The following is a 26,747-nucleotide window of genomic DNA, read 5'->3' as shown; positions in this document are numbered from 1 at the left end:
GGATGGTTGTGAGACACCATATGGGTGCTGGGAACCAAATCTGGGCCCTCTGTAAGAGCATCAAGTGTCCTTAACCACGGCACCACATCTCCACTACACTCCCCTAGTCTTGTTTGGAGAGAATGATAGACCCAGGCAGCTTCCTAGGGATGAGCCCCTAAGACTGTCACAGATGAGGAACGCGGTCCTTGTCCTCCTGCAACATAGTGGTCCTCCACAAAATCTGCAGGCTGGTGTTACAGTGTCGCTCTGACAACAATGAACCAGCCAATGGCTACTGGCTCCTCACGGGCCCATGTTCCCCTGTGGTGGGTTCATGGCTGCATTGGTTCACTGAGTGAAGCCGCTTCTGGGAGAGGAGGCAGCAAGGGGAGCCAGCTGGGAAGGAGACAGACCTCTGGGATCTGTGGCAGTTGGGCCACAACAGCCTGAGGCAGCTAACGCTCTGCCCGACTGTGGATAATACAGGAGCCTTGGCTTTCCTCACTCCTGAGCCGGCTGTGTGTACTTTGGGGAACGTCCTGGGTTGAGAGCTCCCAATCAGGGCTGATTTTCCCCAAGTGGGATCACACACTTCTCCCGCTCCTTCTGTTGAGGCTGTATGTGGAGAAGCTAACTCGTAAATAGGAGGGGAGGCCTGGGTGGCCCTACAGCCAGGGCAGACCCCAGGAAGTAGAATACTGCAGGGAGGGTGTGGGGTTGTGTCTTAGGACCCGCTCTTCCCTCTCCAAGGACATGGACTAAGTGAGGAGCCTGGACAGAAGTTGTATAGGGGGAACAGGGGCAAAGAGAGAGTTAGGGGGTGTCCTGTGACCAGGGGCAGAGCAGAAGAGTCACAGATGGTACCAGCGAAGTTTTTCAGTCCTCAGCCAGTGGGCAGGCCCTGCCTACCCTGTGGAATAGACATTTTCTCTTCCTGACCAACAGATTCCACACACAGTCAGGCCTCATCATGACAAACCAGGTAGCACCCAGTGTGGAGCCACCTACATAGTGTAGACCCAAGGTCAGGGCTCAGGCCTGGAGAGATGGCTCAGTGGTTAAGAGCACTTGTGACTCTTCCAGAGGACCCAGGTTCAATTCCCAGCACCCGCATAGGGGATCACAACCACCCATAACTCCAGTTCCAGGGACTCCAACACTCTCTTCTGATCTCCAAGGTCAGGGCTCGAGGTAAAGCAGAGGGACTGATCACCTCCTTTGAGAATAAGGGCACCCCTCCCCTAGGGGTGCTCTGGTGGAGAGGAGCCAAGGAGAGCCAGGCCTCCCTCCTACCCTACCAAGGAGAGAGAGGAGGTGGGAGAGGAGTACCATCACTTTCCACCCCGGGGGAGCGCAGTGGCCCCAGGCTGGGTGGCCATGATGTGGTAGATGGATTCTCGGAAGCGCTGGTCTCGGCTTAGCCGCTTGGCCACCTCCTTTAGCTCTTCTATGTTGTTGGCTTCTAGCTGGGAGGTCATGAAGGACTGGGATGGCTTCACTGGGGAGACAAAGACCAATGCACGGCATTCCCCCATGCTGAGCCCACCCTCCCCCCCTCGGCCCAGCCCTACATGCTGCTGAGCTTCGCTTGGCCCCAAGTCCGGTAGAGCCAGGTTCAAGGACATACTACCCAGCCTTGGCTACTTGTTCCCAAACCAGCCCTCTCCCCGCCTTGTCGCCGAAGCCGACAGCCTGTGCCAGCCGACCCCACAAAGGCACATGAGTGCTCACTGTCGTTCCAGGAAGTGCTGGACCGGCGGCGGTGGAAACGGCAGCTCTTGATACGACGAGTGGCGGCCTTATGGATGTACACGGAGTTCTTCATGATGACCGGCATCTTGGCCTCAAGCTCTGCATTGCGGATGCACTCCTCGAAGAACCCTGTGGTGATGGGAAGGAACAGTTGACCGCATCTTTCTCTGGGCCCGTCCTTCCCCTCCTAAGTACTCATTTGGTCTGGTGGGAGACGTGTTGGTCTTTATCCTTTGGAGAGCCCCGTTCCTCCTCGGACCACAACCTGTAGCTCTCATAGAGAAGATCTGCTGGGAACAGAGCTCTGAGCTTTTGAAAGGAGGACGAAACTTCAGGCTTTCCTCCCACACCCTCACCCCAGGTCCAGCGGCCGCAAAGAGGCTGTGCCAAAGGGACTCCTGCAGGATGGTGTCTGGAGAGGGGATTCTAGGAAGGACCACTTCACACATGCAGGCCCCGTTCCAGGCTCTAGTGGGGCTGGGCCCTGGAGGGAGGCCTTACTTTTCAGGTGGCTCACATCAGCCCGCATCCTCTCTTCCTTCTCCTTGTTCCGAACCTTGGAATTGAGCCCTTGTTCCAGGCTCCGCAAGGCTGCCTCTGCCTCGCGAAGTCGTCTCTCCAGGTCCATGCGTACCTTCACTTCAGCCTAGATGGAGGGACAGGCAGGAGGGAAGCCGAGTCCAGGAAGCAGTCTCCACCTCCCCAGCAGCCTTCCGTGGTGGTTTATTTTCTTTGCTAATTGAACCAGACTTAGGATCACCTAGGAGACACACCTCTGGTGTGTCTGTGAGGGCATCTCCAGAAAGGTTTAACCGAGGGGAGAGGGTGCACCCCGACTGTGGGTGGTACTATCCCATGGGTTGGGGTGCCAGACTGAACAAAAAGGAAAGGGGAAAAGGTATAGATAGATTCATCTCTCTGCTTCCTGACTTCAGACACAATGTCACAAGCTGCCTCATACTCCCACCATCATGATTTCCCTGTCATGACAGACTACATCCCCCAAACCATGAACCTCCCCTTCCTTAAGCTGCTTTTGACAGAAGCTTCATCACAGTAATGGGAAAAATGGCTAGCACACCTTTCCCGGTCATCCTGGGCTCAATGGGCTTGGATGGAAGTTTCCATATCTTGGTTCTATGCCTTACCCATGACCTAGATGACCGGGCATGGCCCTGTTCCTAACACTTGTCTACCAGTAATAGAGAGATTGTTACCTCTTGTGATCAACCCATCCTTGAATCTGGCCAGCTCAATACACTGGGAGAGAAGTCTAGGGTAGCTGTGAAGTACAGGGATGGGCAGGAGTCCCCAGCAGTTTGGAAGAGCCCAGAGCACAAGGTCCATGCGGGCTGCATACCTTGAGCTCCCGCTCAGCCTGCTGCTTCTCTGCAGTCAGCTCCTGAAGCGAGTTCTGCAGAGCTTGAGACTGGCTTGAGTAGAACTCCCGTTCCTCCTCCAGGGCCCGTGAGCGTTCTTCATTCTCCTTCATCCTGTGGGCAGGAGGGATGCTTACCCAGTGCTCGCCTACAAAGGGAGGTGCCCCTGCGAGAGACATGGCTAGAGAAAGACTGAGCCCTCTTCAGGTCCAGTCAGACAGGCGATGAGGGGAGGTGGTATGGGGTGATGGGAGCCCTAGGCTTAGAGGTTCAGGGATTGCTACTTCTCTGACCTCAGGAAGTCTGCCAACCCCAGTGAGGCTCGGTTTCTTCATGGGTCAGGTGGATAGAAGCTACGAGAACCTGTTGGCTGGCCACGGGCACTGTTCTGAGGACTTGATGCTGCTCTGAATGGTTTGTCAAGGCAGCTTTGGGAAAGTCAGGTCATGGGCAAAAAGGAAGTAAGCGACCCGTCTCGTCAATGACAGCTGGAACTCAAGTCCAGTTGTATAACTTGAGGGCAGTCGCAGCCCCCAAGCTGCTGGAGGACCCAGGGGTCTCAGGTGCCTCACCGCTTCTCAGCCAGAAGCTTCTCTGCCAAAAGCTCCTGCATCCGCTCTTCGATCTGCCTGAGGTTGCTATGGAGACCATCACTGGCAAGTGGCTGCTCACTCTGATTGGCCGATGGCTGTGGCTGGTTCTTATCTTCCTCCAGCATCTCTAGGGTTTTCTTCTTCTCTATGGAGAGTTCCTGGCACAAAGGCAAGGAAGGGTGGGGAGGAGCAGGGGTTAGTTCTCCAGCATGGCTGCCCTGGTCTCCTTGCAATTCCAGGGAGTGATCTACAACTCCCTCAGTCCTCCGTGATGGACATTTCGCATGCCTCATTCCAAGATCTTCTTCCTTACAACATGGCCAGGTTACTCCTCCATCAAGACAGACAGACAGACAAGGAGGAACCCAATGTGACTTCCAGTAGAGATGGTACCTATCAGGGCCAGGTCCCAAGGCCTCAGGGCAACATGGCTTTTTGAGGTCCTTGTTCCTCAAGGAGAAAGGAGATGTATTGGGCTCATGTGAGAATACCCCAAAGGACCAGTCCAAGAGTGCATCTAGACATTCTCTGCATTTATCAGTCAGGATCGTAACACTACAGTGAAATTCTGGGGTTGGAAATATCCGTGGTGACCGCTCCCATGACGGGGAAAGCTAAACCAGCCAAGGCTCCAGTCACTCCAGGGAGACTGAAAGTCTTGTAGCCTTCACGCACTTGATGGATTCAACTAAGGTGTATGGTCCCAAGCTCACTTCAGGTGCTGGACTTTGGGAAACTGTGAAGACATGGCCAGGTAAAGATCACAGTTTCAAAAACACAACCCAGAGTTAATCCTACAACAGGTGTGCAAAATGCATGGGAACAGAGCAAATGCCGACCTAGAAGAGTCAAGGAAGCTGACTAAAGAGACATTTTAGCTGAGTCTGAAGACAAATAGTCCTCCAAAGAAGAGATGAAAAAGATATGTTGTGTAGAAGCGACAGTAGGGTAGAGGTGTGGGGGATCAAAAAGCTTGTTTTCCTTAGGGGCATGAGCTCAGTGGTTGGAGTAGGGGCTGGAGTGTCTTGGAGCAGGGGATGGAGGGGAAGCAGGGGAGGAAAGGCATGCATGCTATGCTAAGAAGTTTGTTCTCTGTCCTTGACACATGCTGCTTGTCCCTCCCCCTCTCGGTCTCATGTATCAGATGAAGGTGACCTGGAAGTTGCTTTCACTTCATGCTCAATTTCACCGAGGAGCAGCTAAGTGAAGGAACCACAGGAGGATGTGGTGGGTGACCCCACCTCTCACTCTCATCAATCCTGCCTCTGGTACAAGACCAGCACTACAGAAAGCAGGTTTCCTGAGGCCACGGTCGTCACAAGGGCGAGACAGAATGTTTGTTCTGGGTCTGGGAAGAAGCAGTCCATGCTTTGGGTTTCATGTGCCAGCTAGAGTTCCCAACCATCCACAGACAGGGTCCTTTAGAGAAGCTTCTCTTCATGCTCATTCTCCTGTAAGTACCTTCCTTAGGAAATACCGAGAAATCCAGAATTACGTAGCCCAACCCGCCAGCTTACCCTCCTGGGCGAGCAACCCTCTCACCTCCAGTGTGCGCTGTAAGGATTCTGTGAGATTCCTCAGCTCCTTCTTCTCTTGTTCCACACCCTTGAGGCATCTTGCAGTGAGTTCTAGCTCCCTGTGGGGGACGGAGAGCTGGAATGGCAGTGGGCACCCTTGCCAACCTCTGCCTACAGGCATGCTTCTGTCATAGCTGAAGTGGCTCAGTGTGGCCCTTGGACAGCCAGTACTCTGCAACACTGGCTACTGAGAACAGATGCAGAGTCAGGGCCGCAAGGAACGCTCCGCCAAATGCGGTGGATTTACTTACCGGACAAAGGAAGGTCCTGAAGCCAGGAACTGAGTTTCTAATTCAGTGTCCAACAAGTGCTTGGTGTTTTACTTAGGGAGATCCTCTTACTTGTACACTAACTTTAAAAATTAGGAAAAAGAGTCTCCGTATTTCTCCCTCCCCCAAACACATATCTAAATGATTCCCTTAAATAAGGTTGTCCCGAGTAAGTGTTTCTGGACTGTCACTGATAGTCCGTGTGGTGGTGAAGATGATGATGATGGTGGAGGTGGTGTGACACTGAGCACCATCAATCACAGAAGCAGTTTCCAAATTCTGCATAGACTACATCCGAGTCACCTGGGTTGAGGATACACACATGTCCCACCTTTATGAGATTATAATGCAATTAATGCTTATCATGGGCAACTAGATTTGTAAATAATACATCAGACTGAAGATCCCAATGTGTCATGAACTAAAATGTGAAAGGATTCCAGGAGAGATGGAGAATGTTGGGGTTTTTTTTTTGTGGGCAGCACTTCTAGGCCAGGCCAGCTTGTTGCCAATAACTTGGGTAAGTGGCTCTCACAAACATGGTGGGGGGTGGGGGGTGGGGGGTGGGGGGGGCTTGTTCCTTGGAAGAGGTTAGCCTGCAGTCACCCGTGTCTCACACTTTTGTTCACACCTTGGCAAGAGGTCATTATCAATGTTTGGAAATGACCTACTGGGGGGCGGGCATATTTTCTGGGTATACTCAAGACCTGGAGCATTGAGTGGTTTCCTGGTAAAGCTCTCTGCAGGTCTGGCTGCACATGGGTCTGCCAGGGCTAGAAAATCACTCTGCTGCCCCTCTCAGAGCCAAGGCATTCCCCCTGTTGCCCCTCCTAGGGCCGGGGCATCCCTCACTCCGTCATCCCCCCCCATCTCCCAGGGCCAGAGTATTGTCCCTGTTGCCCCTCCCAGGGCCAGGGTAACCCCCCCCCCCCGCCCCTCCCAGCTGCCCCTCCCGGGACAGGGCATCCCACTGCCCGCCCCCAGGCCCGCCATCACCTCTTGATCTGCTCTTGCTCCACCCTCAGCTCTTGTACCACCTCCTCGAACTGCTGCTTTTCGGCCTCCAGCACCTGGTTCAGACGTTCAAGCTCCTGAAGAGAACCAGAGAAGAGGAAAGTCACAGGACCTGCAGGGCCTCTAGGCTCAGGACGATTCCTCCTCTCACTAGCCCAGGGGACACCGGAGAATTTGGCTCAGTTTAGGGCATAAGGGCAAACTTGTAAATCCCAAGGAGCCATTCAGTGGCATGTGGTCTCACCTAACCCAAAAATGTGATGAACCTGGCCCATGAAAACAGTTAATGATCCCAACAAGGGTCCTCTGACAGATATGACTGTAAACCTGGATGTGGTTCCGCTGGGCAACACTAGGGGCTAACATCCCAACGTGAAGCATGGAACAAAAACAAAACAACCCCGTGGAGTGTGTATTTCCAGGACACAGAATGGCATCGGGTATAGTGGCAAAGCGAAGCTATTCCCAACCCAAGAGTCAGAGAATAAGGTTTTCTTTATCTCTAGGGATGGGCAGCTTCCCTCTCCTCAGACCTACCGGCGTAGGAGTGTCAGAAAGCCCAGGACAGGTCCCTTCAGGGAAGCTGGCCAGCCTCAATGTTTCCCCCAGCAAGCTGGAGCCTCTAGGCTAGGGATCCTATCTTCCCTGGATCTGTAGCAGGTGGTATTAGGGATCCATTTCATGAAGTTTAGCTCGAGGTTTTTGTTTGTTTTCCACATCTTATGTTGTGGGAGCATATTGTTTCTGCATCTGCTTTCTCGCTTTCCGGTTCTAAATTACAATCTGGTCACCTAAGGGCTTTGTTCTCAAGCATAATGGCATCCTTGGTAGGGAATGGCACTGCCTATGGAGGGCGCTGTTACCACTGGCTTTGAAGAGATGCAGAAAGGGAATAAAATAGGTACAGGGGAAAGTCTCATTTCAATCCGCACGGCTAAGTTTCTTACCCAAGTGACTTTCTTCTCATCAAATCTTTACTGGCACGTGGTTACAAACTGCCTGCGTTTGCTAAATGTTGCCCCCACCCGGGCTGCTCCCTGGTGTTCTGATTGATGCTCCTGGGCACATGCACGGCTCCAGTACACTGGCTATGGGTAGTGGGGCTCATGGGAGTAGCTGAGGCTGACGGAATGTGAGCAGGAAGGCAGATATCTTTTGAAAAGATGGTGTGTGGTGGGCTATGGTTCCTTTCCCCTGGCATAGGTGGGGGTCCCCTTAGCCTGGATCCCTAGGAATGAGGACACATGAAACAGAGCTCCCGCCAGCCCAAGTAGCTGTGTAAGAAAACACATTCATGCTGTTAAAAGCCATGGACATATGGGGGTTTTGGGTTGCTGCAGAAGCCATGATCTAGCCATATCTATATTTGACACGTCTTATATTAATAAGATATAAATTAAATTTGTATTCTTGCACATATTCCCCCCACACACACAACTAAAGAAAACTTAAGACCTTAAAAAAAAAATATGAGGCTGGGTGGTAGTGGCACGCACCTTTAATCCCAGATCTTGGGAGGCAGAGGCAGGCAGATCTCTGTGAGTTTGAGGCCAGCCTGGGCTACAGAGCAAGTTCCAGGACAGCCAGGGCTACACAGAGAAACTCTGTCTCAAATAATAATAATAATAATAATAATAATAATAATAATAATAACAACAACAACAACAACAACAACGTTAAAAAGAAACATGAAACTCTCTGCTTTGATACAAATGGTGCTGCTGAGAGCCTCTCTGGCCATAGTCAACACACTTGACCGATTCTCCTCTGGTGCTGTTTGTCAGTTATGCAACAGCTGTTGTGAGTACCACAGAACTCACTAGCCAGAAGCACCTGAGCTCCATAATGGCTCTCACAGGTCCCAAGGCTTCTGCTGCTTCAGAAATGATCACCCAGGACTCAGTAGAGGACTCCACCCTCCAGCCTCACTCTCTCAGGCTCCCCGGAAAGCTCCCTAGCCCTGCAGCTTACAGCCTTCTCCCTTCACTCGTTATCACAGTGGAATGGCTTCTGTTGAACTGTCAGTCAGGGTCTGAAACTCAGACCTTCCCTCCCTAGTGCCCAAGCACCTCGGGACACTAGCAGATGCTAGGCAGTGTCTCTAAGAACATTGAAGAGAAAAGTGACTTTGAGCACAATAGGACAACAAACACAAGCCAGCCATTGGCCTTCCTTCTCCACTCAGAGGTCCCAAGCATATGTGGTAAGATGTTTCTGCTTGTGTCAATGACTAGCTATGCCCAGGGAAGCATGTGCCGCTGCCTCAAGGGGCCAGCAGAATGGGTGTCATGAACCAGAGCCCTCCTGCACCAAAGCAACTTTAAAGGAAGTTCAGTCTTCACGGGATGCTTGAATCCCCTGATGATTTTCTGCCAACAGGTGGTCAAGGTTGGCTTGAGTATCTCATGGTAGGAAATCAGAAAATCGGTTTCAGCTTTGAACAACCTAGAGAAAGCCCTGCCCTCTGCCAGCTCTGCCTGCCCCCACCCCCAGCCCCCTCTAAAAGCCACAGATACAAAAGCATTGGTGAGTGATGGAAGATTTTGTGGAAATCTTCACAGGGAACCAACAGCAGGGCTCGCCTCATTCATGCAACAACATTGCTCCTCTCCCAGTCTCTCGAACCACCACCTCTGGCCTTGCTCAACCGTTCTCTCCCTTCAGCAGCTGCCTCATTCCTGGCCTTTGTCACACTCTCTTCCAGGCTCTCTCTAAGTCTCTGAGGCCTGTGGGACCCAGTCCACAAAACAGGAGCTAGCATATATAGTCCAAGCCAAACAGAAGACCCCCAGGGCCAAGAACAGCAGCAGCCGGCACCTGGTCACTCCAGGTTGCTCTAGTTGGAGAAGCAAGCAGCCCATGTTGTCCACCAGTTCCATTTCAGCCCAAGTCTGCCTCCCTCACCGAATCTAGCTTCTCCTTAGGCCATCAAATAAGACTAATTTCTTTCCCCTTCAAGTATTAAAAAAAAAAATTCTTTTCCCAAGTTTCCTGTCCTCCAAGCTAAACACATCTTGTTTGCCATGCTTCACAGACCATGATTTCTGGTCCTCAATAAAACTAATTATACCCATGAAGAGAATGCAGCCACAGGGGCTCCTGATCAGGAAGCCTTAATACAGGGAGGATTCTTTGCAAGTAATTGACAGGCTCAATGCAATTCCAGGAAATAGCCCAGTGAGATTTTTTCTCATAGTTCTATTCATTCATGCTACATCTATTTACCAAGTGCATCCTATGTTCCAAGCACCTGCTGGGCTCTGCATGGGAGATCTGAAGATGTTCTTACGGAGCCTATAGTCTAGTGTAGCTACTAAGAAACCCAGACCAGGATTTCAGATCAAATGTAGGAATCCAGTATTACTAAAATAATCCGATATCTCGGAGAGTACTACAAAACAAGATACAAGTCCTGCAGGACAGGGACCCAGTTCCAGGTCAATCTGTCCTGGATGTAAGTAGGATAGAAAACTCCATAGAGGTGGAAAGAGGGGCAACCAGTTGATTCTTGAGCTGAGAGACAAAGCTGGGTAGATAAATGGGTTGGAGATTTAGCTCAGTGCCTTGCCTAGTTAAGTACAAGAGGAAAGAACATTCCAGATGGAAGGAATAGTACATACAAAGCCCCTATGGAAACATATTGCCTGGAAGAACCAAGCCAGGCCCCTATGAAACATGAGAGCAAATAGGATGGGTGAGAGGCTGGGGTCGGAGATGCAGGGAGGCTGACAAAGGAGACACTGTAGGCCATGCAGGACTGCAGGCTTAGGTGAGGATCTTTTGTTGTTGTTTTTCCCCCGAACCAAATAGGTATATATCTATTTTCTCATTGAAGGTTTCAGCAATTATGAATGGAGCCATTATAAACATGCGTAGATAGTTTGTCGTGTATGGACAGACGCCGTCAGTTCACTTGAATAAGTAACAAGGAATGTTATATTTTTTTTTTAGACTTAGGTCTCAATATTTAATTTGGTGAGGGAGTTCTCTTGAAATCACTTTTTAAAAAAAGATTTATTTATTATGTATACAGTGTTCTGCCTGCATGTATGCCTGCAGGCCAGAAGAGGGCACCAGATCTCATTATAGATGGTTGGAGCCACCATATGGTTGCTGGGAATTGAATTCAGGTCCTCTGGAAGATCAGTCAGTGCTCTTAACCTCTGAGCCACCTCTCCAGCCCTGAAATCACTTCTTAAGACTTAGAACAGAGAGGGGAGGGGCAGCTCAAGCACTACCTGAAGCAAGTAAGCACGGTCTTGTAGAGTTACCAGGAGGGTCGCACAAGTTCATTCATGCAAACGGCTTGCCATTAGTAAGTGCTTATCAAGTGCCATCTAGGTCAGGCTTTTAATCTCAGCGCTCAGAAGACAGAGGCAGGTGGATCCCTGGGAGTTGGAGGCCAGTCTGGTCTACATAGTGAGTTCCAGGCCAGCCAAGGCTACATAGAGAGACCCTATCTCAAAACAAGATATAATATACAGTTTGAAGAGATTATCAGAACCAGAGTCAGATAGCAGGACTGTTAAAATGATCAGACCAGGAGTTAAAAATTAAAAACAAACCCAACTGTGGGTTATATGCTGAAGACTTTAATAGAAAAAAATAGATATGTAAAAATAGATGATTAATATATGTGGGGAGATGGAAATTTCATACACACACACACACACAAGCACACACACACACACACAAACACACACACACACACACACACACACACACACACACACACACACACACACCCTAAATGCAAGATTCAAAACACAAGACAATTAATTAGACAATGGCCAGGTGTGATGGTGTGCTCTTGTAATCCCAGAACTCAGGAGGTGGACACAGGAAACAGAGATGATCAGGAGTTCAAGGCTGGCTTAAACTACATGTCACTCTGCCTCACAAAGCAAGCAAGCAAGCAAACAAAAACCCAAAGCAAAATAACAAAGCCACACTCTGAAAGGATAAAGAATGTCTCTGCCGAGAGAAACTTCCAAATACACCAGAAAGCGTGCTTTTCATGTCATCCCATGTGTGGACAAGGTAGGGCGTAGAGTACACCATCAACTGGCAGCTGCCTATGAGAGAGACCTCAGAATAAAACTCGCCTTTTTAACAACTTGATCTTTCATTTTCTAGTCTCCAGAACTCTGAGAAATAGATTGCTCTTATTGAAACCACTTGGCCTGACTTTGTCATGGTAGATCAAACTACTAGGATTGACAAACCACACCGTTAACGGTGGCATATTTCACATTATTCCCAAGCTCACATAGACCATTCATCAAGAGAGCCTGGCCTCCACAGGAGGAGACACTCCTTAACAAATTTAAAAGACTAAAAGCCGTATAACATTTGCTCTTCATCGGTAATGAATTATACTAGAAACTCATATCAAAACAATAGCAAGAAAAGCCACAAAGTGACTGGAGATTAAACAATATATTTCTGAGTGACGTGAGTTGAAGAAGTGATTTCAATTTCCTCCACCAAATTAAATATTGAATTTACACCAAATAAACTAAAAAAAAAAATATAACATTCCTTGTTACTTATTCAAGTGAACTGACAGTGTCTGTCCATACACAACAAACTATCTACATGTGTTTATAATGGCTCCATTTATAATTGTTGAAACCTGGAACAACCCAGAGGGTCGATCCTTCAATAAGAAAATAGGTATATACCCAGATAACAAATTTATTCAACTCTGAAAAGGAACCAGTGTTCAAGCCATACAAAGGCACAGTGGATGTTTCAATGTACCTTACTAAGTGAAAGATGGTGATCTGAAAAGCCTACTTGGTGTGTGACTCCAACTCCATGACACTCTGGAAAGAGCACACCTTTGGGGACAGTCAAAAGATCAGTGGTTGCTGGGGTTTGTGGTGGGAGAGACAAACAGAGGGAACGCAGAATGTTTAAGGCAGTGAAACTATTCTCTGTGATATCACAATGGTGAATTAGTGGCATTTTATATTTATCAAAATCTACAGAATGTGCTACACTAACAGTAAAGCCTGCTGGGCGGTGGTGGCGCACTCCTTTAATCCCTTTAACTTGGGAGCAGAGGCAGGCAGATCTCTGTGAGTTCAAGGCCAGCCTGGTCTACAGAGTGAGCTCCAGGATAGCCAGGGCTACACAAAGAAACCCTGTCTTGAGAGAACCACCCCCTCAAAAAAAATAAATGAAAAAATAAAAAAAAAAAGAGCGAAGTCTGATGTTCCTGGAAGATATGCCCAGGCAGCTGTCTATGCATTCTTGGCTAAAAACACTCAGGCTAGGGCTTTCTCTGATGTGTGGAAAATGCCATGGCTACAGGTACATGGCCACACCATCCCATGGCACATTTCCCTGAATTCTAGTCCGTTTAGCTTCTCAGCAACCCAGAAGAACGCAGAGCAGCTGTTACTTTTATTAAGCATTAGAGATGAAGAACACAAAGTCCAGAGGAATCAGACGACATTCACACCGTGAGTGTTGAAGCTGAGACTCTGCCAGGTCTCCTGGCTGCAGAATCCGCAAGGCTCCCTATGGGTCAGGCTATCCCCTGGAAACCTCATACCTCATCAGAAGAGCCATCTTGTCTCTGGGATACGGAATTCTTTCTGTGTGGCCCCAAACCCCTCTGCCAATCTCTGATCTAGAACAGGAGGGGAAGGTACTGGGGACAAGTCTACCTACCCTATGGGGGAGCTAACTAAGGAAGAGCAGGCACAGTGACTCAGTGTGGTCAGACCAGGAGCAGAATCCGGGCTCTGTTTCTGGGCTAGAGCACATCACTGACAGGGAGCTTGGACCTGGGGTGGTTCCCTTCCTGCTGCCTGCTCCAGGAGTCCCCCACCACATCAACATCTGGGCTTGCACCTTCCTTGTATTCTGTAGCTGCCAGCGTCCCACTTCAGTGCTGTGGCGTGAAGCAAGGCCTGTGTGCCCTGGGTCTCTGCTGCCCTCATTTCCAAGCTAAGACCTAGATAGTGTGTCTAAATTTTCCTTGGGCCAATTTCTGCCCCAGATTCAACCTCTGTTGGCTAAGTCTCCTCTCCCCATTGGGGGCTGTGTCTCCCACTCCATCCTATGCTGGGCCTCCCAAATCATCTGTCCTTAAAGTTTCTGACCATATATCAAAGTCTCATTGCAAATGCTTAGGATGCTATGGAGAAGAGGTCCAAACTCTAATGGGATTTAGATGAGAGCATACGGACCTTAGGGCTCAAACTCTGGGGGAAGAGAGGCAAGGCACTATGATGAGGCCAGTTCAGGGTCCTACTCCCTCACCTGACTTCCTGGACACCAGGCACACTAGACGTGCATGCAGACAAAGTGCCCATACACATAAAATACTTTTTAAAGACACAAAACCCTACTTTCAACTCCATATCTCCACATTAAAATCTTCAACCTTGTTTTTCTTTCATTTGTAATCAATGAAGACTCTAAAGTCTATTTGGAAGAATAAGTGGGCACAGGGGGTGAAATTTTGGAAGAAGAATTAAAGTGGACCGTCGTAGTGGTTTGAAATTAAGCCACAATGTAAAGTTGCAAGAGTCAAGTCAGCCTAGTCTTGATTCTTTCCATGCTACCATGCTCTCCTCTGAGGCTGGGTGCTGTAACAGGACTTGGAGGGCTTGGGGTCCAAAGGAGACTTGTGATTCTTGACTTTAGGGCATCTTTTAGAGTCCCTTGAGGGGTGGCAGGGAAGGAGCTGAATTCCTGAGCTGAGTCACAGCCAGGCACTGAGCTACAGCTGATGGCCTCAGCCCTGTGGCTGGCCTGAACCATTGGAATTTAGACACACAATGAAAAGGGACCAGGCTGAAGGAAGTGGCTTGGGTCAGTCTCCTCGATGTAGTCTTCTCTGAGCACCACTTTGCAATGCCAGGCCTCACCCAGGCAGGAGTGGCCCATAATTAATAATAACATGAGCATAATGCTAAGAAGAACAGCTAGTCACTGAGCACACCCTGTACACACAGTGGATCAGATGCTTTCGATGTAACGTCCTGCTTAACCATTACAACATTCCTAAGAAGTCGGGTTTTATTATTTTTCTCAGATTCTTGGATGAGAATATTGACATGCAGAGAGGTTAAGTAACTTGTCAGGGACCATCCAGGTAGAAGGGCTAAGGTCAAATACAACCACAGGAGGTTGGCTCCAGGTCTCCCTCTGCTTACCACATGCCCTGCCCTTCAGGTGTGGGAATGGAGCAGAATCCAATGGCTCAAATGACACAGGAGTCTGCTTTAAGCTTGGGCTGAGCCTCCACAGGGCTAGTGGTGTTGATGGCAACAGAATGAACAGATCTCTGAAGTCCTCAAACCCCATCACTCTAATGTACTAGAAGGCCCCCCACGGCCTCCCCCCCCACAAGCACCCCACCAAAACTCAGGCCATTACAACCTCCTGTGGATACCAGCAAGCTGCTTATGAAATGTTTAGATGGCTTTGTCCCTAAGATCTGCTCCTCACTCATTCTTTTCCTGAGGGTTCACAAGAAAAATATGCTTCTCACCAAGATGCTATTGCAAAGTAAAGACACTGTCATCTGGTGGCCTCACTGCTCCATCCCGTTTGAGGTCTCTCAGGCAAGTCTCTGGATGCCTAGCAACCCCCTCCCCACACCAGCACCATCCCCTAATGCAGTGGTTCTCCACCTTCCTAATGCTGAGACCCTTTATTACAGTTCCTCGTGTTGTGGGGACACCCCCCCCAAGCATAACATTATTTTTGTTGCTACTTCATAACTGTAATTTTGCTAGTGTTATGGATCACAATGTAAATCTCTGCGTTTTCCAATGGTCTTAGTCGACCCCTGTGAAATCAACAAACCCCCCCAAGGGGTCATGACCCACAGGTTGAGAAATGCTGCCCTAATGCCAGCCATGAGGGGGAGTTGAGTCTTTCTGCACACTCACACTATGTGCTTACCTCTCTCTGCTCCCTCTGAAGGCACAGTTCCTCTGTCTCCTCCATCAGCTTGTCTGCCAAGGCAAGCACACAGCCACTGAAAACAGCTCGGGGGTCCTGAGGGTAGGGGCCTTGGGTGGCCTCTGTCACCTATGCTGTCTCCCAGGGAAGAGGTCTGCACTCCTAATCAGGGATGGGGTCCTGTTCTGCTGAACTGAAGCTGTCTCACTGGGCCAAGCTGCCTTTTAGGTCTTCTGCCCTGTTTCGTGCATCCTTAGGTCCACAGGGGACGTGACCATGGAGGCTCAGGTGGGTCTTTGCAGTCTCTACTGCCCCCACTAGTGCCTGGTTAGTTGGAGAGGGCACTTTCCAGGTAAGGGAGGGCTGCTTAGAGTAGGCAGAGAGGGGCCAGGGCCTGAGATGTCTCAGCAGGGTTTCCAGGAAGAGGATCAACCCATTCTCATCATCTCCCAACTGGGGGCATTTAGCAGACAGTTAGAGCATGGGGCCTGGGGCCTTGCAGCTAGGTTTAAAGTGGGTTTGGTGAGGAGACAGAGAGGAAGGGCACAGGACCTGGGACTCAGGCAGGATAGTATTTTTCCATTTTTAGGTCCTTCAACTGAAGGCCCGACACATACACACACCCGGGGATTTTCCCTTTAAGCCGATCTCCATCCCACCTCTAACACCAGGGACCATTTCCATCTCTTCTTTAAGGAGCAAGAAACTGAGGCTTATAGAGAGACTGAGTGGCCTACAGATCCACACTTCAGATAGGTAGGTGACAGGGCCGGATCCAAAGCCAAGCACTTGGCCGCTAGTCTCTCCTGCCTCTAGCTCTCTGATCAAAAAGATGTTTATCACATCATCAAGTGCTCTGGGTGCCAAGCTCCCTCCCAAGCCCCAGAGAGACCTCCCGTACCACTCCCACCAAGTCCCTCTCCATCTGTCACTCAGGTCCCCAAGTGCCGCCATCGGGAAACTTCAGATTCCAGTTCACCCCGTAACTAACCTAAATATTCCTGCTTTTCCTTCGCCAGCTGTAGCCCCTGTGCCTCCAGGCTTTTGATCATAGCTTCTCCTAGCTGGGCATTTTTCCAGGTCCTGGGGAGGGAAGACAGATGGGAGAGAGGGGAGGGGAAATACAAACCGTTAAACCAGGAGGAAGGCCCAGGGAGGAGATTGTACATTTTCTGTGCTAGCCCCTCCTCTGCCCTGCAGAATCCCAGCTCAGTCTGGCACCCAGGGCTCTGGGCACGCCACCAGCATTGATCAGTTACAGTAACTGGAGGCTGAGATTGCAAAGAGGGCCACAGGGACGGAGCCAAGAGCGCTCACAGAGGAGGGGAGGGACTGCTTCCCTTGCAGCCTTCTACACACTGCATGCCCACCACCTGGTTCCAGGCTGGGTACTTGGTGTTATTGGTTGGGTTGGAAGCATGGACTGGTTTCAATGGGCACAGGCTGTGTTGGTCAGGTGGTCTCTGTGATTTGCAAACACCATCTCTGGTCCTTACTAGGGTTAATTACAGGTCTGGGAAGGCAAGCTGGACGTACTGAGGTTCTGAATATGAGGAGTGATGATTGACTAAGTCCCAAGAATTGGAGGCTAATGGTGTCCACATCTGCCACCTATCATTGCAGACACCTTCCCAAACTCACCACGTAGGGCACCCTCACAGACGCTCTACAGCTTGAGCTGTCTCTTCCCACACACCCTGGCCCACTCCCACGGCCCCGTCTCAGGACCCAGCAGACAGGCAGGTGGGCAGGGCCAGCCTAGCCCATCCGCTCTCATCCTGGCCCCCCAGAGGCCCAGCTGGCAGACACTTACACCTTCCCAGACTCCTGCAGCATCTCAAGCCATTGTGTCTGCTCAAACTCAGACTCGGCAGCCAACAAGACATTTCCCTGCCGGGAAGAGGAGCCAGAGTGAGAGGTGTCCACTCCAAAGGAAAGGGAGGCGATTTCTTCTCTGCTCCCCACCCCCAACAGGCCTGGGCCCTGGCAGTCCTCTCAGGCTAGACTGCACAGGGCTGTTCCCAGAGGATCAAGATGAAGATGCTTAGCCCTGTGGACCCTGGGCTAGGGGAGGGTCCCCACTCACGTGGAAGTCCTGATGTGAGATCTTCATGGCGTAGGGCATGCTGGGTTCCTCTCTGGCCTCCACCAGGCAGCCGCCCAGTGGGATGACACCCTGAGGAAGAAGCAGAGCAGGGCAGCTCCCACCTCACTCAGCTTACATCACTTAAGAGTCCCAGGAGGCTCCCGGAGAAAGCCAAGGGCTTGCCAAGGACCTCAGGCTGGACCACATCCCAGGGTTATGACATCAAGACTAAGACGGATTCCCAGAAGGAAGAAGAGCTGGGGCGGGCTCTGTGGCTAAGGAAGTGTGTGTGTATGGGGAGGCTACAGGGGGTGTCTTGAGCCCTGAGAGGATTTGTTCTCTAGATTCTAAGCCAAATCAAGGCAACAGATAGTTCCCTGCCATTCCCAAACGTCCCCAGTGGGCCCTCCCTCGCTGTGGCCCTGGAAAGGCGCCTCCTTACCTTAGGATGGATATTGAAGTATTTATTGGTTTCAAAGCTCTTCTTTTCACTCTCAGAATAGTAAAGCAGAAAGCTTTCTTTGATGATAAAAAACCTATGGGGGAGGCGTGAGAAAATGGTGAGATCTTAGGGGTCAAGAACATCCTTGGGGGCCCTGGACTCACATGGGAGCCCATGGGGACCCTAGTCCACACTGCACATTGCACAGAGTGGCCTCAGATGGTCCCTGTACAGGTAGTGAAGGAGCGGTGCCCGTGACTTGCGTCCAGGACTGGCCTCCTCAGCACAGTAGAAACCTGTTGTCCTGCTCGGGTCCCTTTACCCTGTGAACTATCCAGGACTCCAGACATGTGGGAGCGCCTCTCCAGGTGTGGATGGAGGATGAGCCACATGATTCTGGACGGATGTTTCAGGGTAATCAAATGGGATTTGAGTCTATCCTAGCAGGGGAAAATTCAGAGCAGCGACCTATTGGAACCTGCTAGGATAGACTCACAATGACCAACAGCATGACTCTCTTAACCTGCTCAGCATTCAGTGACAGGACGGCGGTGACAACAGAGGCCACAGCAGGAGTGTTTGTACTGTGAAAATCAAATACAGCAGAACCACCCCAAGAGCCTGTTATTAAACCATTCACTTCCGGTGAGGAGCTATCAAGAAGTCAGAGGACCCCTGCAGGTTCCATCGCCCACGTGATCTTCCCTGTGAGCACAGAGGCTTTGGGGCAGAGTGGAAGGACCACAGAGGCTTTGGGGCAGAGTGGAGGGGCAGGACCACAGAGGCTTTGGGGCAGAGTGGAGGAGCAGCCTGAATGGCTGCAGCAATCCTTCTCCCAAGGGAACTGAAGCTCAACTTTGTACTTTGGTGTGAGCTCATGATTTTACCCCCCCCCCACCCCATTTTGAGATGGAGGTCTTGCTAAGTTGCCTAAGGCTGGTCTTGAACTCATAGACTTGAGCAATCTCTCCCATCTCAATGATGCATGGCCTGTGAGGACCCTCTGCTGGAAATGCAGGCAAGCAGAAGAGTGTTGCCCCCCCGCCACACACACACACACACACACACACACACACACACACACACACACACACAATAGTGCCTCATGAACCCCTTCATATGTTGAATCCCTACCCGCAGAGAGACTGTATCTGGAAACAGGATTTCTAGGAGGTAACTATGGTTCGGTGAGCTAATAATGAGGCAGGACCACGACCTAGAGGAGCTTCACAAAAGAGGAACCGGGGCTGGAGGTATAGTTAATGGTAGAGTGTTTGCCTAGCATACACCAAGTAATCTCTAGTACCACATACACTAGCATGGTAGTACACACCTATAACCCCAAACATCCAGGAAGTAGAAACAAGACAATAAGGAACTCAAAGTCATCCTCAGCTACGTAGTGAGTTCAAAGCCAGCCCTGGACACATGAGGCTAACTAGTGGGCACATGCCTCTAATCCCTCTAACCCTAGCATGTCAGGTGGTGTGAGGAGCTGAAGCTACCTGGTAGAGATTGGTTTTCTCTCCGAGTATAATGGCCATGGGAGGGCTTTGAGCAGGAGTCACATGGCCTGACTTACATTGTGAAAGGCTAGCCCCAGTTGCTGTATGGGAAACAGATGGTCCTGGCATAGGAGGGAATGTGCTAACAAGCTATTGCCACACATCACTGGAGGAGAGAGGTATGTAGAGTGGATAGAGGCATGTAGAGTTCCCAGGATCTTCCCAATACACAGAGTGTCCCCAGATGTCACCCCCCTCCCAAAGCAAGCACAGAAAGGCAGAGCAGATGCTCCAGGCAGCCTTTGCTCCACGGTGGTCACATTTCAGCAGGCTGAGAGTCACCATGGACTGCCACATGAGCCATACCTGGCACAGACCTGGAGGCAGAGGGTAAGCTCCTACCCACCGTGGCTCATTTGACAAGACCCAAAAGATCTTTGCTGATCCAGCTGCCTTGGTGGTGGCCACTCTGGTGGGTGTTTTTTAGCTTCTCCTCAGCAGCTGGGGCCCTTGCAAGTCTATGTAAGACTGCGTAGAGAGGCTTTCCTCTTCTCACACCTTCCCTCAAAGTCACTCTGTTCTAGACACTCTCCCTTCAGTATCCAAGGCTGGGCCAACCTCCCTTGGGCCCTGCAGAGCTGGGCAGCCAGTGAAAGAGCTGGTCACAGTCACCATTTCTACGTATTAGCTTCTATGAGACATATTATGCGAGGATCAGAGAACCTGCCTCTCAGACCAGTGCTGGAGGCGGGGCCTTTCACTCCCAGGTCACAGGTGAGGGAAGAAGGGCTTAGATATGACGCCACATACAAAGCCTTACAACTGCAGAAGGAGGATTGGAACTCAGGACCACCAGGCCTGTCTCCTGCTCCCTATACCGCTCATGGAGCTGTTGTCCTGGCTCAGGACACACCCAGGGTAGAGATGTGGGAAGCCGTGTTGCAATGGCCAAGGTGGGGCTCCGCCAGTCACCAGCAGTGATGGGGAGAGACATCTAGTCTTCCTGGGCCTCAGGTCCCGCGTGGGTGACCATTAAAGGGTATTTCTCATGGCTGGGAGGGAAACGAGTCTGATCACGTGAGGACTTGGCTCGTAGTAAACACACAGGCCGTGCTCATCGTTATTCTGATTACTGCTGTTCCTTATCGTTAAGTTCAGTGGCTCCGCAGCCACCCCGCCCCTCTTCCCATTTGTGCTCACACGACAGCCACTGAAGAGGGCATGGCTGCAGCCCAACTGGCTGGCTTCCTGCTTTCCAGTCACAGGCCACAGCCCTGTCCTCCTCCTGTCTGAAGTGTCCCCCATCTCCAGGGCCAACGTCTGTCCCTGGAGAAGCTTTACCGTCAGCGTTTGCTTTTAGCCATCCTGGGTTTGCAGAAAGCCTGGAGTCTGTGCGTGGTAACGGTTTCACGTCAGTCCTGGCTGCCTTCTCTCTATGGTCTACTATTAATATTAATATTAATTAATTGATTATTATAGCGACTCAGGTGGTCAGGCTGGTCTCAAACTCACCATATAGCTGATGCTGACCTTGAACCTGTGACCTTTCTGCCTCCACCTCCTGAATGCTGTGATTATAGGCATGAGTCACCATGCCTGGTTTATGGAGAGCTGGGAACTGAACCCAGACCTTCATGCGTGCTAGACAAGCGATCCACCCGAGTCAGCCATATCCTCAGGACCCCCGCTCTGTTATTTCACCTCCAGATGGAAGAACTTAGAAGTCAGGAAGGTATGCCCTTTGTTACACATACTTCATTGACATTATCTTATTTAAATGTCTCCAAGTGATGGACGGGGTTTTTGCTCTTCCAGTACATAGGTTGGAACACAGTGAGAAGAGGCAACAGGTGAGTGGTAAACTCAGCGCTCTGTTCACAGAGCTCAAGTTCTCAGCTGCCTGTGCTCTGGGATGCTGGTCCTCCTCACCGCTATCACCAGCTGTCTGACTCCCTTGAGCTGACCCCTGTAGTTCGGCTGCAGTGCCCACTTGGCTCAGGCCAGAGGCCTGTTACAGAACCAGTTACTTAGCCAAGCCGGTACTGTGCTGGGCCCTGACAGCTTGGTGAGTCCCTGTCCCCAAGGAGCTCAAGCGTTGAATGCAGGAGAGAGCGTGTGGCAAGAAAAAAATTTTTTAAATAGCTCATGTTTATCAAGCTCCGTCTTTGTACCAGGCCCTGTTTGAGCACCAACAGTTCGTGTAGTAATTCAGTCACTGCTTGTTCAAGGTAGGTGGCGAAACTGGTCTGCAGAGACATCAAGTAATAAGTCCCAGATCACACAATGGGTAAACGGGGGAGCTAAAAATATAAAGCACTTGGCTATGGGGTGACACCATCAGGCCATGGGGATACACAGCAACGTAGAAAGTATCAGGGGGATGCTATCACCCCGTGAAGCACTAGGATCCATTACTGTGACATTATAACACAGCAGAGTGCTCTGGAGAATACACAGCCTCTACAAAGCACCAGGACCCAGAGCAACAAGGGAAGTTTGTGTGAAAACCAGAAGCGTGGCCACCAAGGGGATGAATGTTCTCTAGACAGAGAGGGGCCTATGTAGAGAACAGTGTGCTCAAGGTTATCAAAATATGTCTGGTGTTATGTGCAGATAAGTGCTAAATGGGTGGCCAGGGCATAGGGGGAGGGGAAGGAGAGAGGGTGGGTCTGAAAACAGGGGCTGAGAGCATGCAGCTCCCCCCCCCCACACACACACACACACATACACCTCGCACAGATATCAAACAAATCCTGGGAGGTCAGTTTGTGGTTTTAGAATTAAGAGAGGAGGCCCTGAGGAGGTCACATCTGGGCAAAGGGGTGAACCAGAGTTATTAGAAGGTAAAAATCAGCAGAGTATGCTGAATAGTTAGACAGGAGCAGGGTGACCTAAGTCCAATGATACCATGGCCAGGATTTTAGCTTGAGTGACAGGATGGACACACAGACGTCATCTAAAGTGAGGGATTTTCATAGCGTGGCTTCTTTTCCCTTTACCCTGTGCTCTGAGTATAATAAGGGTCCAGCCAGAGCTCCGTGCTTGACACTGGTCTCCTGAGAGACCCAGTGGAGGCAGAAAAAAATGTTCAGAGCGAAGATGCAGTGTATATCAGACAGGCCTTGTTAAAGAAGGACCAGCCCGGTGCTGGAGAGATGGCCCAGTGGTTAAGGGTACTGGTTACTTTTCCAGAGGACCTGGGTTCAGTTCCCAGCACCTACATGTCAGCTCACAGCCATATGTAACTCCAGTTCCAGAGGATCCAATTCCCTGTGGCTTCTGTGAGCACTGTATGCACAGGATGTACAGATATACATGCAGGCGGAACACACACACACACACACACACACACACACACAAACACACACACATGATATAAATAAGCAAAATCTCAAGAAGAAGAAGAAGAAGAAGAAGAAGAAGAAGAAGAAGAAGAAGAAGAAGAAGAAGAAGAAGAAGAAGAAGAAGAAGAAGAAACAGAACCAGCAGCAGTAGCCAGTCTGGTCTACTGAGCTGTTCAATGCTCCAGTGTTTGGGGGTGTAGACCCAGGGGAGAGAAATTGGAAGTTGGGAACATCCTGCAGGGCAGAAAGGAGGTGTGGTGGGTAAGTGCAGAGGAGAGAGGGTCTCAGTAGCATGCCTGAGTCTGGACCAAAAGAGTGGCACTGCACGCATATGGTATACATACATACAAGCAGGCATGCACATATAGATGTAAATTTAAAAAATAAACAAAACCTAAAATCAACACATAAAAACTGAAAAATAAAGTGTCAAATAAAATAGGCTTCAGAAAACAGAGGAAAAAGCCCATCTGAAAGCGCTCTCCCATCACTGAGGGAAAGTGATGTCCCTCGGCCTCCATGTTGCCACGCTTTCAGTATGGTTTGCTCTGCCCACAAAGACCATGTGTGAGAGATTAGAGGTGTGTGGCAGTGGAGATGGCTGGGTTGGGGGTGGGGAGGCTGAGGAACCAGAGTTCCTGACAGCAGGACATCTGAGTTCAACACCTCCTGGGGATTAGCGGAGACAAGATGCAGGATTTAGACTTCTGTGGGATTTTGATCTTAGAGCCAAAGTTATCTCACCCTCAAGAGGCTACCCAAGGTATGGTTTCCCAGCTAGGACATGGTGAGCTGAGTCCTGAAGGCACCATGGTGGTCTCAGAAGGGCATCCCAGGTATCCCTTGCTGACCCTGGCTGAAGCCAAGACCATCTTCCTCCTCCTGTTCAGAGCACACAGGTCTTTGCATCTGAGTTTATGCCACCCCCAGAGGAAGGAGAGGACCATGGCCAATTTGCCCTCTAGACCCTTCTGGAAATTCTCCTTTCTCTGTTAATGAACGCTTGGATCCCTTCCTTTGCCCACAGGAAAGTAAACTAACAGGAGGGCATCTTCCCACTGCTGTGTGGGCAAGGTTGGGGTACTGGAGGCTCCCCCAAGTCAGACTCTGAGGAGGAGAGGTCTTATAGAACTCAGCCAGCCACAGCCAGTTCCGTCCTGCCCAATGGCTGGTTACGACAATGCAGCGTGGAGCCTTTCCGGGCCTCTTCCCTCAGCTGCCCACCAGAGCATCGATTTCCCTAATGGTAAGTCTCTGCAGTGGTGGGTGTTGGCTGCCCTGTCCCAAGCCTTCCTGTGGCCACTAATTAGCTGAGGTCCAGAGACTGCACTTCACAAATGGGAAACTGGAGCCCAGAGGCCCTACTGGGAAGCCAGAGAAGGCTGGGCTGGGCATCAGGCTCGCTTCTATACTCTTTCTGACTGTTGCTGACTCAAAGGAAAATCGAGTGTGTATGGGGTGGAGGATGGGGCGGTATTCTCCCAGAGGTGGGAACATGAACAAAGGTCTAGAGCTGGCGGGTCAGAGGAGGGAGAATCTTTGCATTGTGACAACTCCTGAGCAAGGAAGGTGTGAGAGGTGACAGTCTCTTCCAAAGGGTAGAGAACTTGACTTGGCACTGGGACTTACTGTTTTGACTTAGACTGGTTTGTTTTGGGTGGCTGTGGGGACGACTGACAGAGATTCTCAGGGCCCCACCCCCAAGTGTCCTGGCCACTACAATCATGCTTTTAGCTAAGAGATTTTCTCCAGGCACTTGTCAGCCCCAAATCAACTGCATATGCCGTAGCCAGGTCCCCCTGTACCTACAGGAGACAGGGGAGCCAGGAGACTCAGCCGAGGGGTCCAAGGCACCTACCACGTAATGGATGCAACCAGGTGAAAATGCCTAGCAGAAAAAGTCTTAAATGAGGACAAAAAGTCAGACCCGATGGAGAGAGAAGGCTGCCTGAGGTGGCTCAGGACATTCTGCACAATGGCCCTGGCACAGTAAGTCCACCATAGCTCCTCCCTGACTCCTTCCCCGACTCCCCATACTCATCCAAGTGCTGTGGCAGAGATTGGACGCTCCCAGCCCTCAGTGGCTGCAGTTCAGACAGCAACCCTGCGAGCGTCCTCTCATATAACCTTCACACTGCTCCAAGCCTTCGCTTAAAGTATCGGAGAGAAACTCAACTTGCAAGGGACTCAAGGGGGCCTGCCTCCCATTAAATCCCCAAGAGAAATCAGCCAGAAATAATAAAAGTGTATGAAACCATCTCTGCAAAACGCAAAATCCCATCCACACCTCCATTTGTCCTGAGGTCTTACAGGAATATTAAATTATTCATCAAAATCGAACATCAAAACTAACCGCTACCGCATGCACGTGATCTGCGGTCCTGAAAACATCCGAGGCACTCAGACTTGGGGTGTGGGGTGGGGAAGGGGCTGTGGTTCCAAGAATGGCCATACCCTCCAGGGAAGGGCCAGGATGCAGTCTGAGTTTTCTATACACCAGCAGTAAATCCTAGTGGGCTAGAGGAGGAAAGGGGTGTAGAAACTGGTCCATTGCACTTGCAGTTCCCCATCTCCCGATACCTGTCAGGACCATTTGTGCACAGAAAGCCAGGTTTATCCGGAGCCTTCAATTGGAGTTTGGTGCTGAGAACTGGGCCAATGTTGCTCTGGCTCTCCCCAACACCTCTCCAAACATCAGTCCTTTGGACAGGACCAATCTACCCCTCTCTCCCACTCCAACTTCAGGTGTGTGTGTGTGTGTGTGTGTGTGTGTGTGTGTGTGTGTGTGTGTGTGTGTGAAGGCACAGTTGGAGGGGTTGCCAACACAATTTCTTACAGAAGGTTTGTGGTTCTCTCTCCTGAGTCTTTCAGAATGGCCCATGATCTGCTGGATAGAGTGGCGCCCATCTCCCAGTCCACTTTAAGCCTCAACAAAGGGATGGAATTGGCTGTGGAGGTCTCTGCAGATTCTCTGGTGGGAGACGGGGGTGGGTGGGTAGGGGGAGGGTTGGAGGGCTAGGGGTGAAGGGGGCGGCTCCTGCTCAGTCTGGCCCAACTTAACCTCAGTCTCTCTAGCCCATATGCAGCCGCGACACTTGGGACCAGGGACTCAGTTCATTCCTCAGAGAATTCCCGGCAACCATAGGCCCGTGATTCCATTCTAGCTCCAGCGGCCAATTAAAGTCGCATTTTGGGGACAGCACAGACAGAAACTGCCTGGGCGGGCCAAGGTCATAGAGGAAGGCTGAGGCAGGGCGGTGACTGGTGGAGTGGGAGGGGTCCTGAGTCCCGGGGCTCCCTCCCAAGGTGGGGAGGGGAGGTCTCCCCGGACGCGGGGACTCACTCACCGCCTGGACCACTTGGCCGACGATCTCCCGAACGGCCGCTTCCACAGAACCCCATAGAGCTGCACTTTGGTGCTGATGTCCAGCGCGTCCGCGTCTGCCTGCTCCAGGGACGGCGATGGCGACACGGAGTTGGACTTGGACGTGAACATCCTGTCTCGGAGGCGCTGCCCGGGCCGGGCCCACCCCCTTCGTGGGACTGGAAGGGACAGGGAGGACGGCGGGCAGCCGTGGGCACGACCAGCGAAGGCAGCTCCGGACGCCGTCGGGGCGCGTCCCAGCGAGCGGAGCGGGACGCCAAGGGGCGCGGGAATTGCAGCCAGAGGCTGGAACGAAGCTCGGGAGCGCCGCCGGCCGGGAGGGAACTCCTCTGGGAGGGCAGCTCGGCCCGCAGGCTGGCAGCATCCACTCCCCCCACCCCCTCCCGCGCGGGCAGCCTCAATTCTGGTGGCCTGGATTGGCTGGGAGTGGCAGGTGAGCCGGCCGCAGGCCAGCCGCGAGCGCCAATCAGGGCTGGCGCCGGCTGCACAGC

General features: G+C 51.1%; 1 protein-coding gene across 1 annotated transcript; it reads right to left on the bottom strand.

Moving 5' to 3' along the window:
* Positions 1-869: 869 nt before the first annotated feature.
* On the bottom strand, positions 870-26,438 carry Plekhd1 (pleckstrin homology and coiled-coil domain containing D1). Its single transcript, XM_059279580.1, has 13 exons — positions 26,219-26,438; positions 18,023-18,116; positions 17,581-17,670; positions 17,308-17,384; positions 16,486-16,577; positions 15,495-15,547; positions 6,549-6,643; positions 5,249-5,342; positions 3,686-3,864; positions 3,095-3,227; positions 2,236-2,380; positions 1,714-1,863; positions 870-1,480 (listed from the first exon to the last, which is right to left on the bottom strand). Exons 1-13 carry the CDS (start codon positions 26,365-26,367, stop codon positions 1,314-1,316), a joined length of 1,518 nt encoding a protein of 505 aa, XP_059135563.1. The 5' UTR covers positions 26,368-26,438; the 3' UTR covers positions 870-1,313.
* Positions 26,439-26,747: the final 309 nt, after the last annotated feature.

Source organism: Peromyscus eremicus, chromosome 14 (assembly GCF_949786415.1).
Source record: "Peromyscus eremicus chromosome 14, PerEre_H2_v1, whole genome shotgun sequence".
Taxonomy (NCBI): Eukaryota; Metazoa; Chordata; class Mammalia; order Rodentia; family Cricetidae; genus Peromyscus; species Peromyscus eremicus.
This window is presented reverse-complemented; position numbering and strand designations above follow the sequence as displayed.

What these genes read in the sequence shown, in the direction of transcription:
- Plekhd1 (XM_059279580.1), bottom strand. Translation starts at nt 26,367, where the DNA reads ATGTTCACGTCCAAGTCCAACTCCGTGTCGCCATCGCCGTCCCTGGAG. An exon ending in TCTCACATCAGGACTTCCAC is followed by an intron (nt 17,385 to 17,580) that starts GTGAGTGGGGAC and finishes TCTTCCCGGCAG; the next exon opens with GGAAATGTCTTGTTGGCTGC. An exon ending in TTCAGAGGGAGCAGAGAGAG is followed by an intron (nt 6,644 to 15,494) that starts GTAAGCACATAG and finishes GGTTCTCTTCAG; the next exon opens with GAGCTTGAACGTCTGAACCA.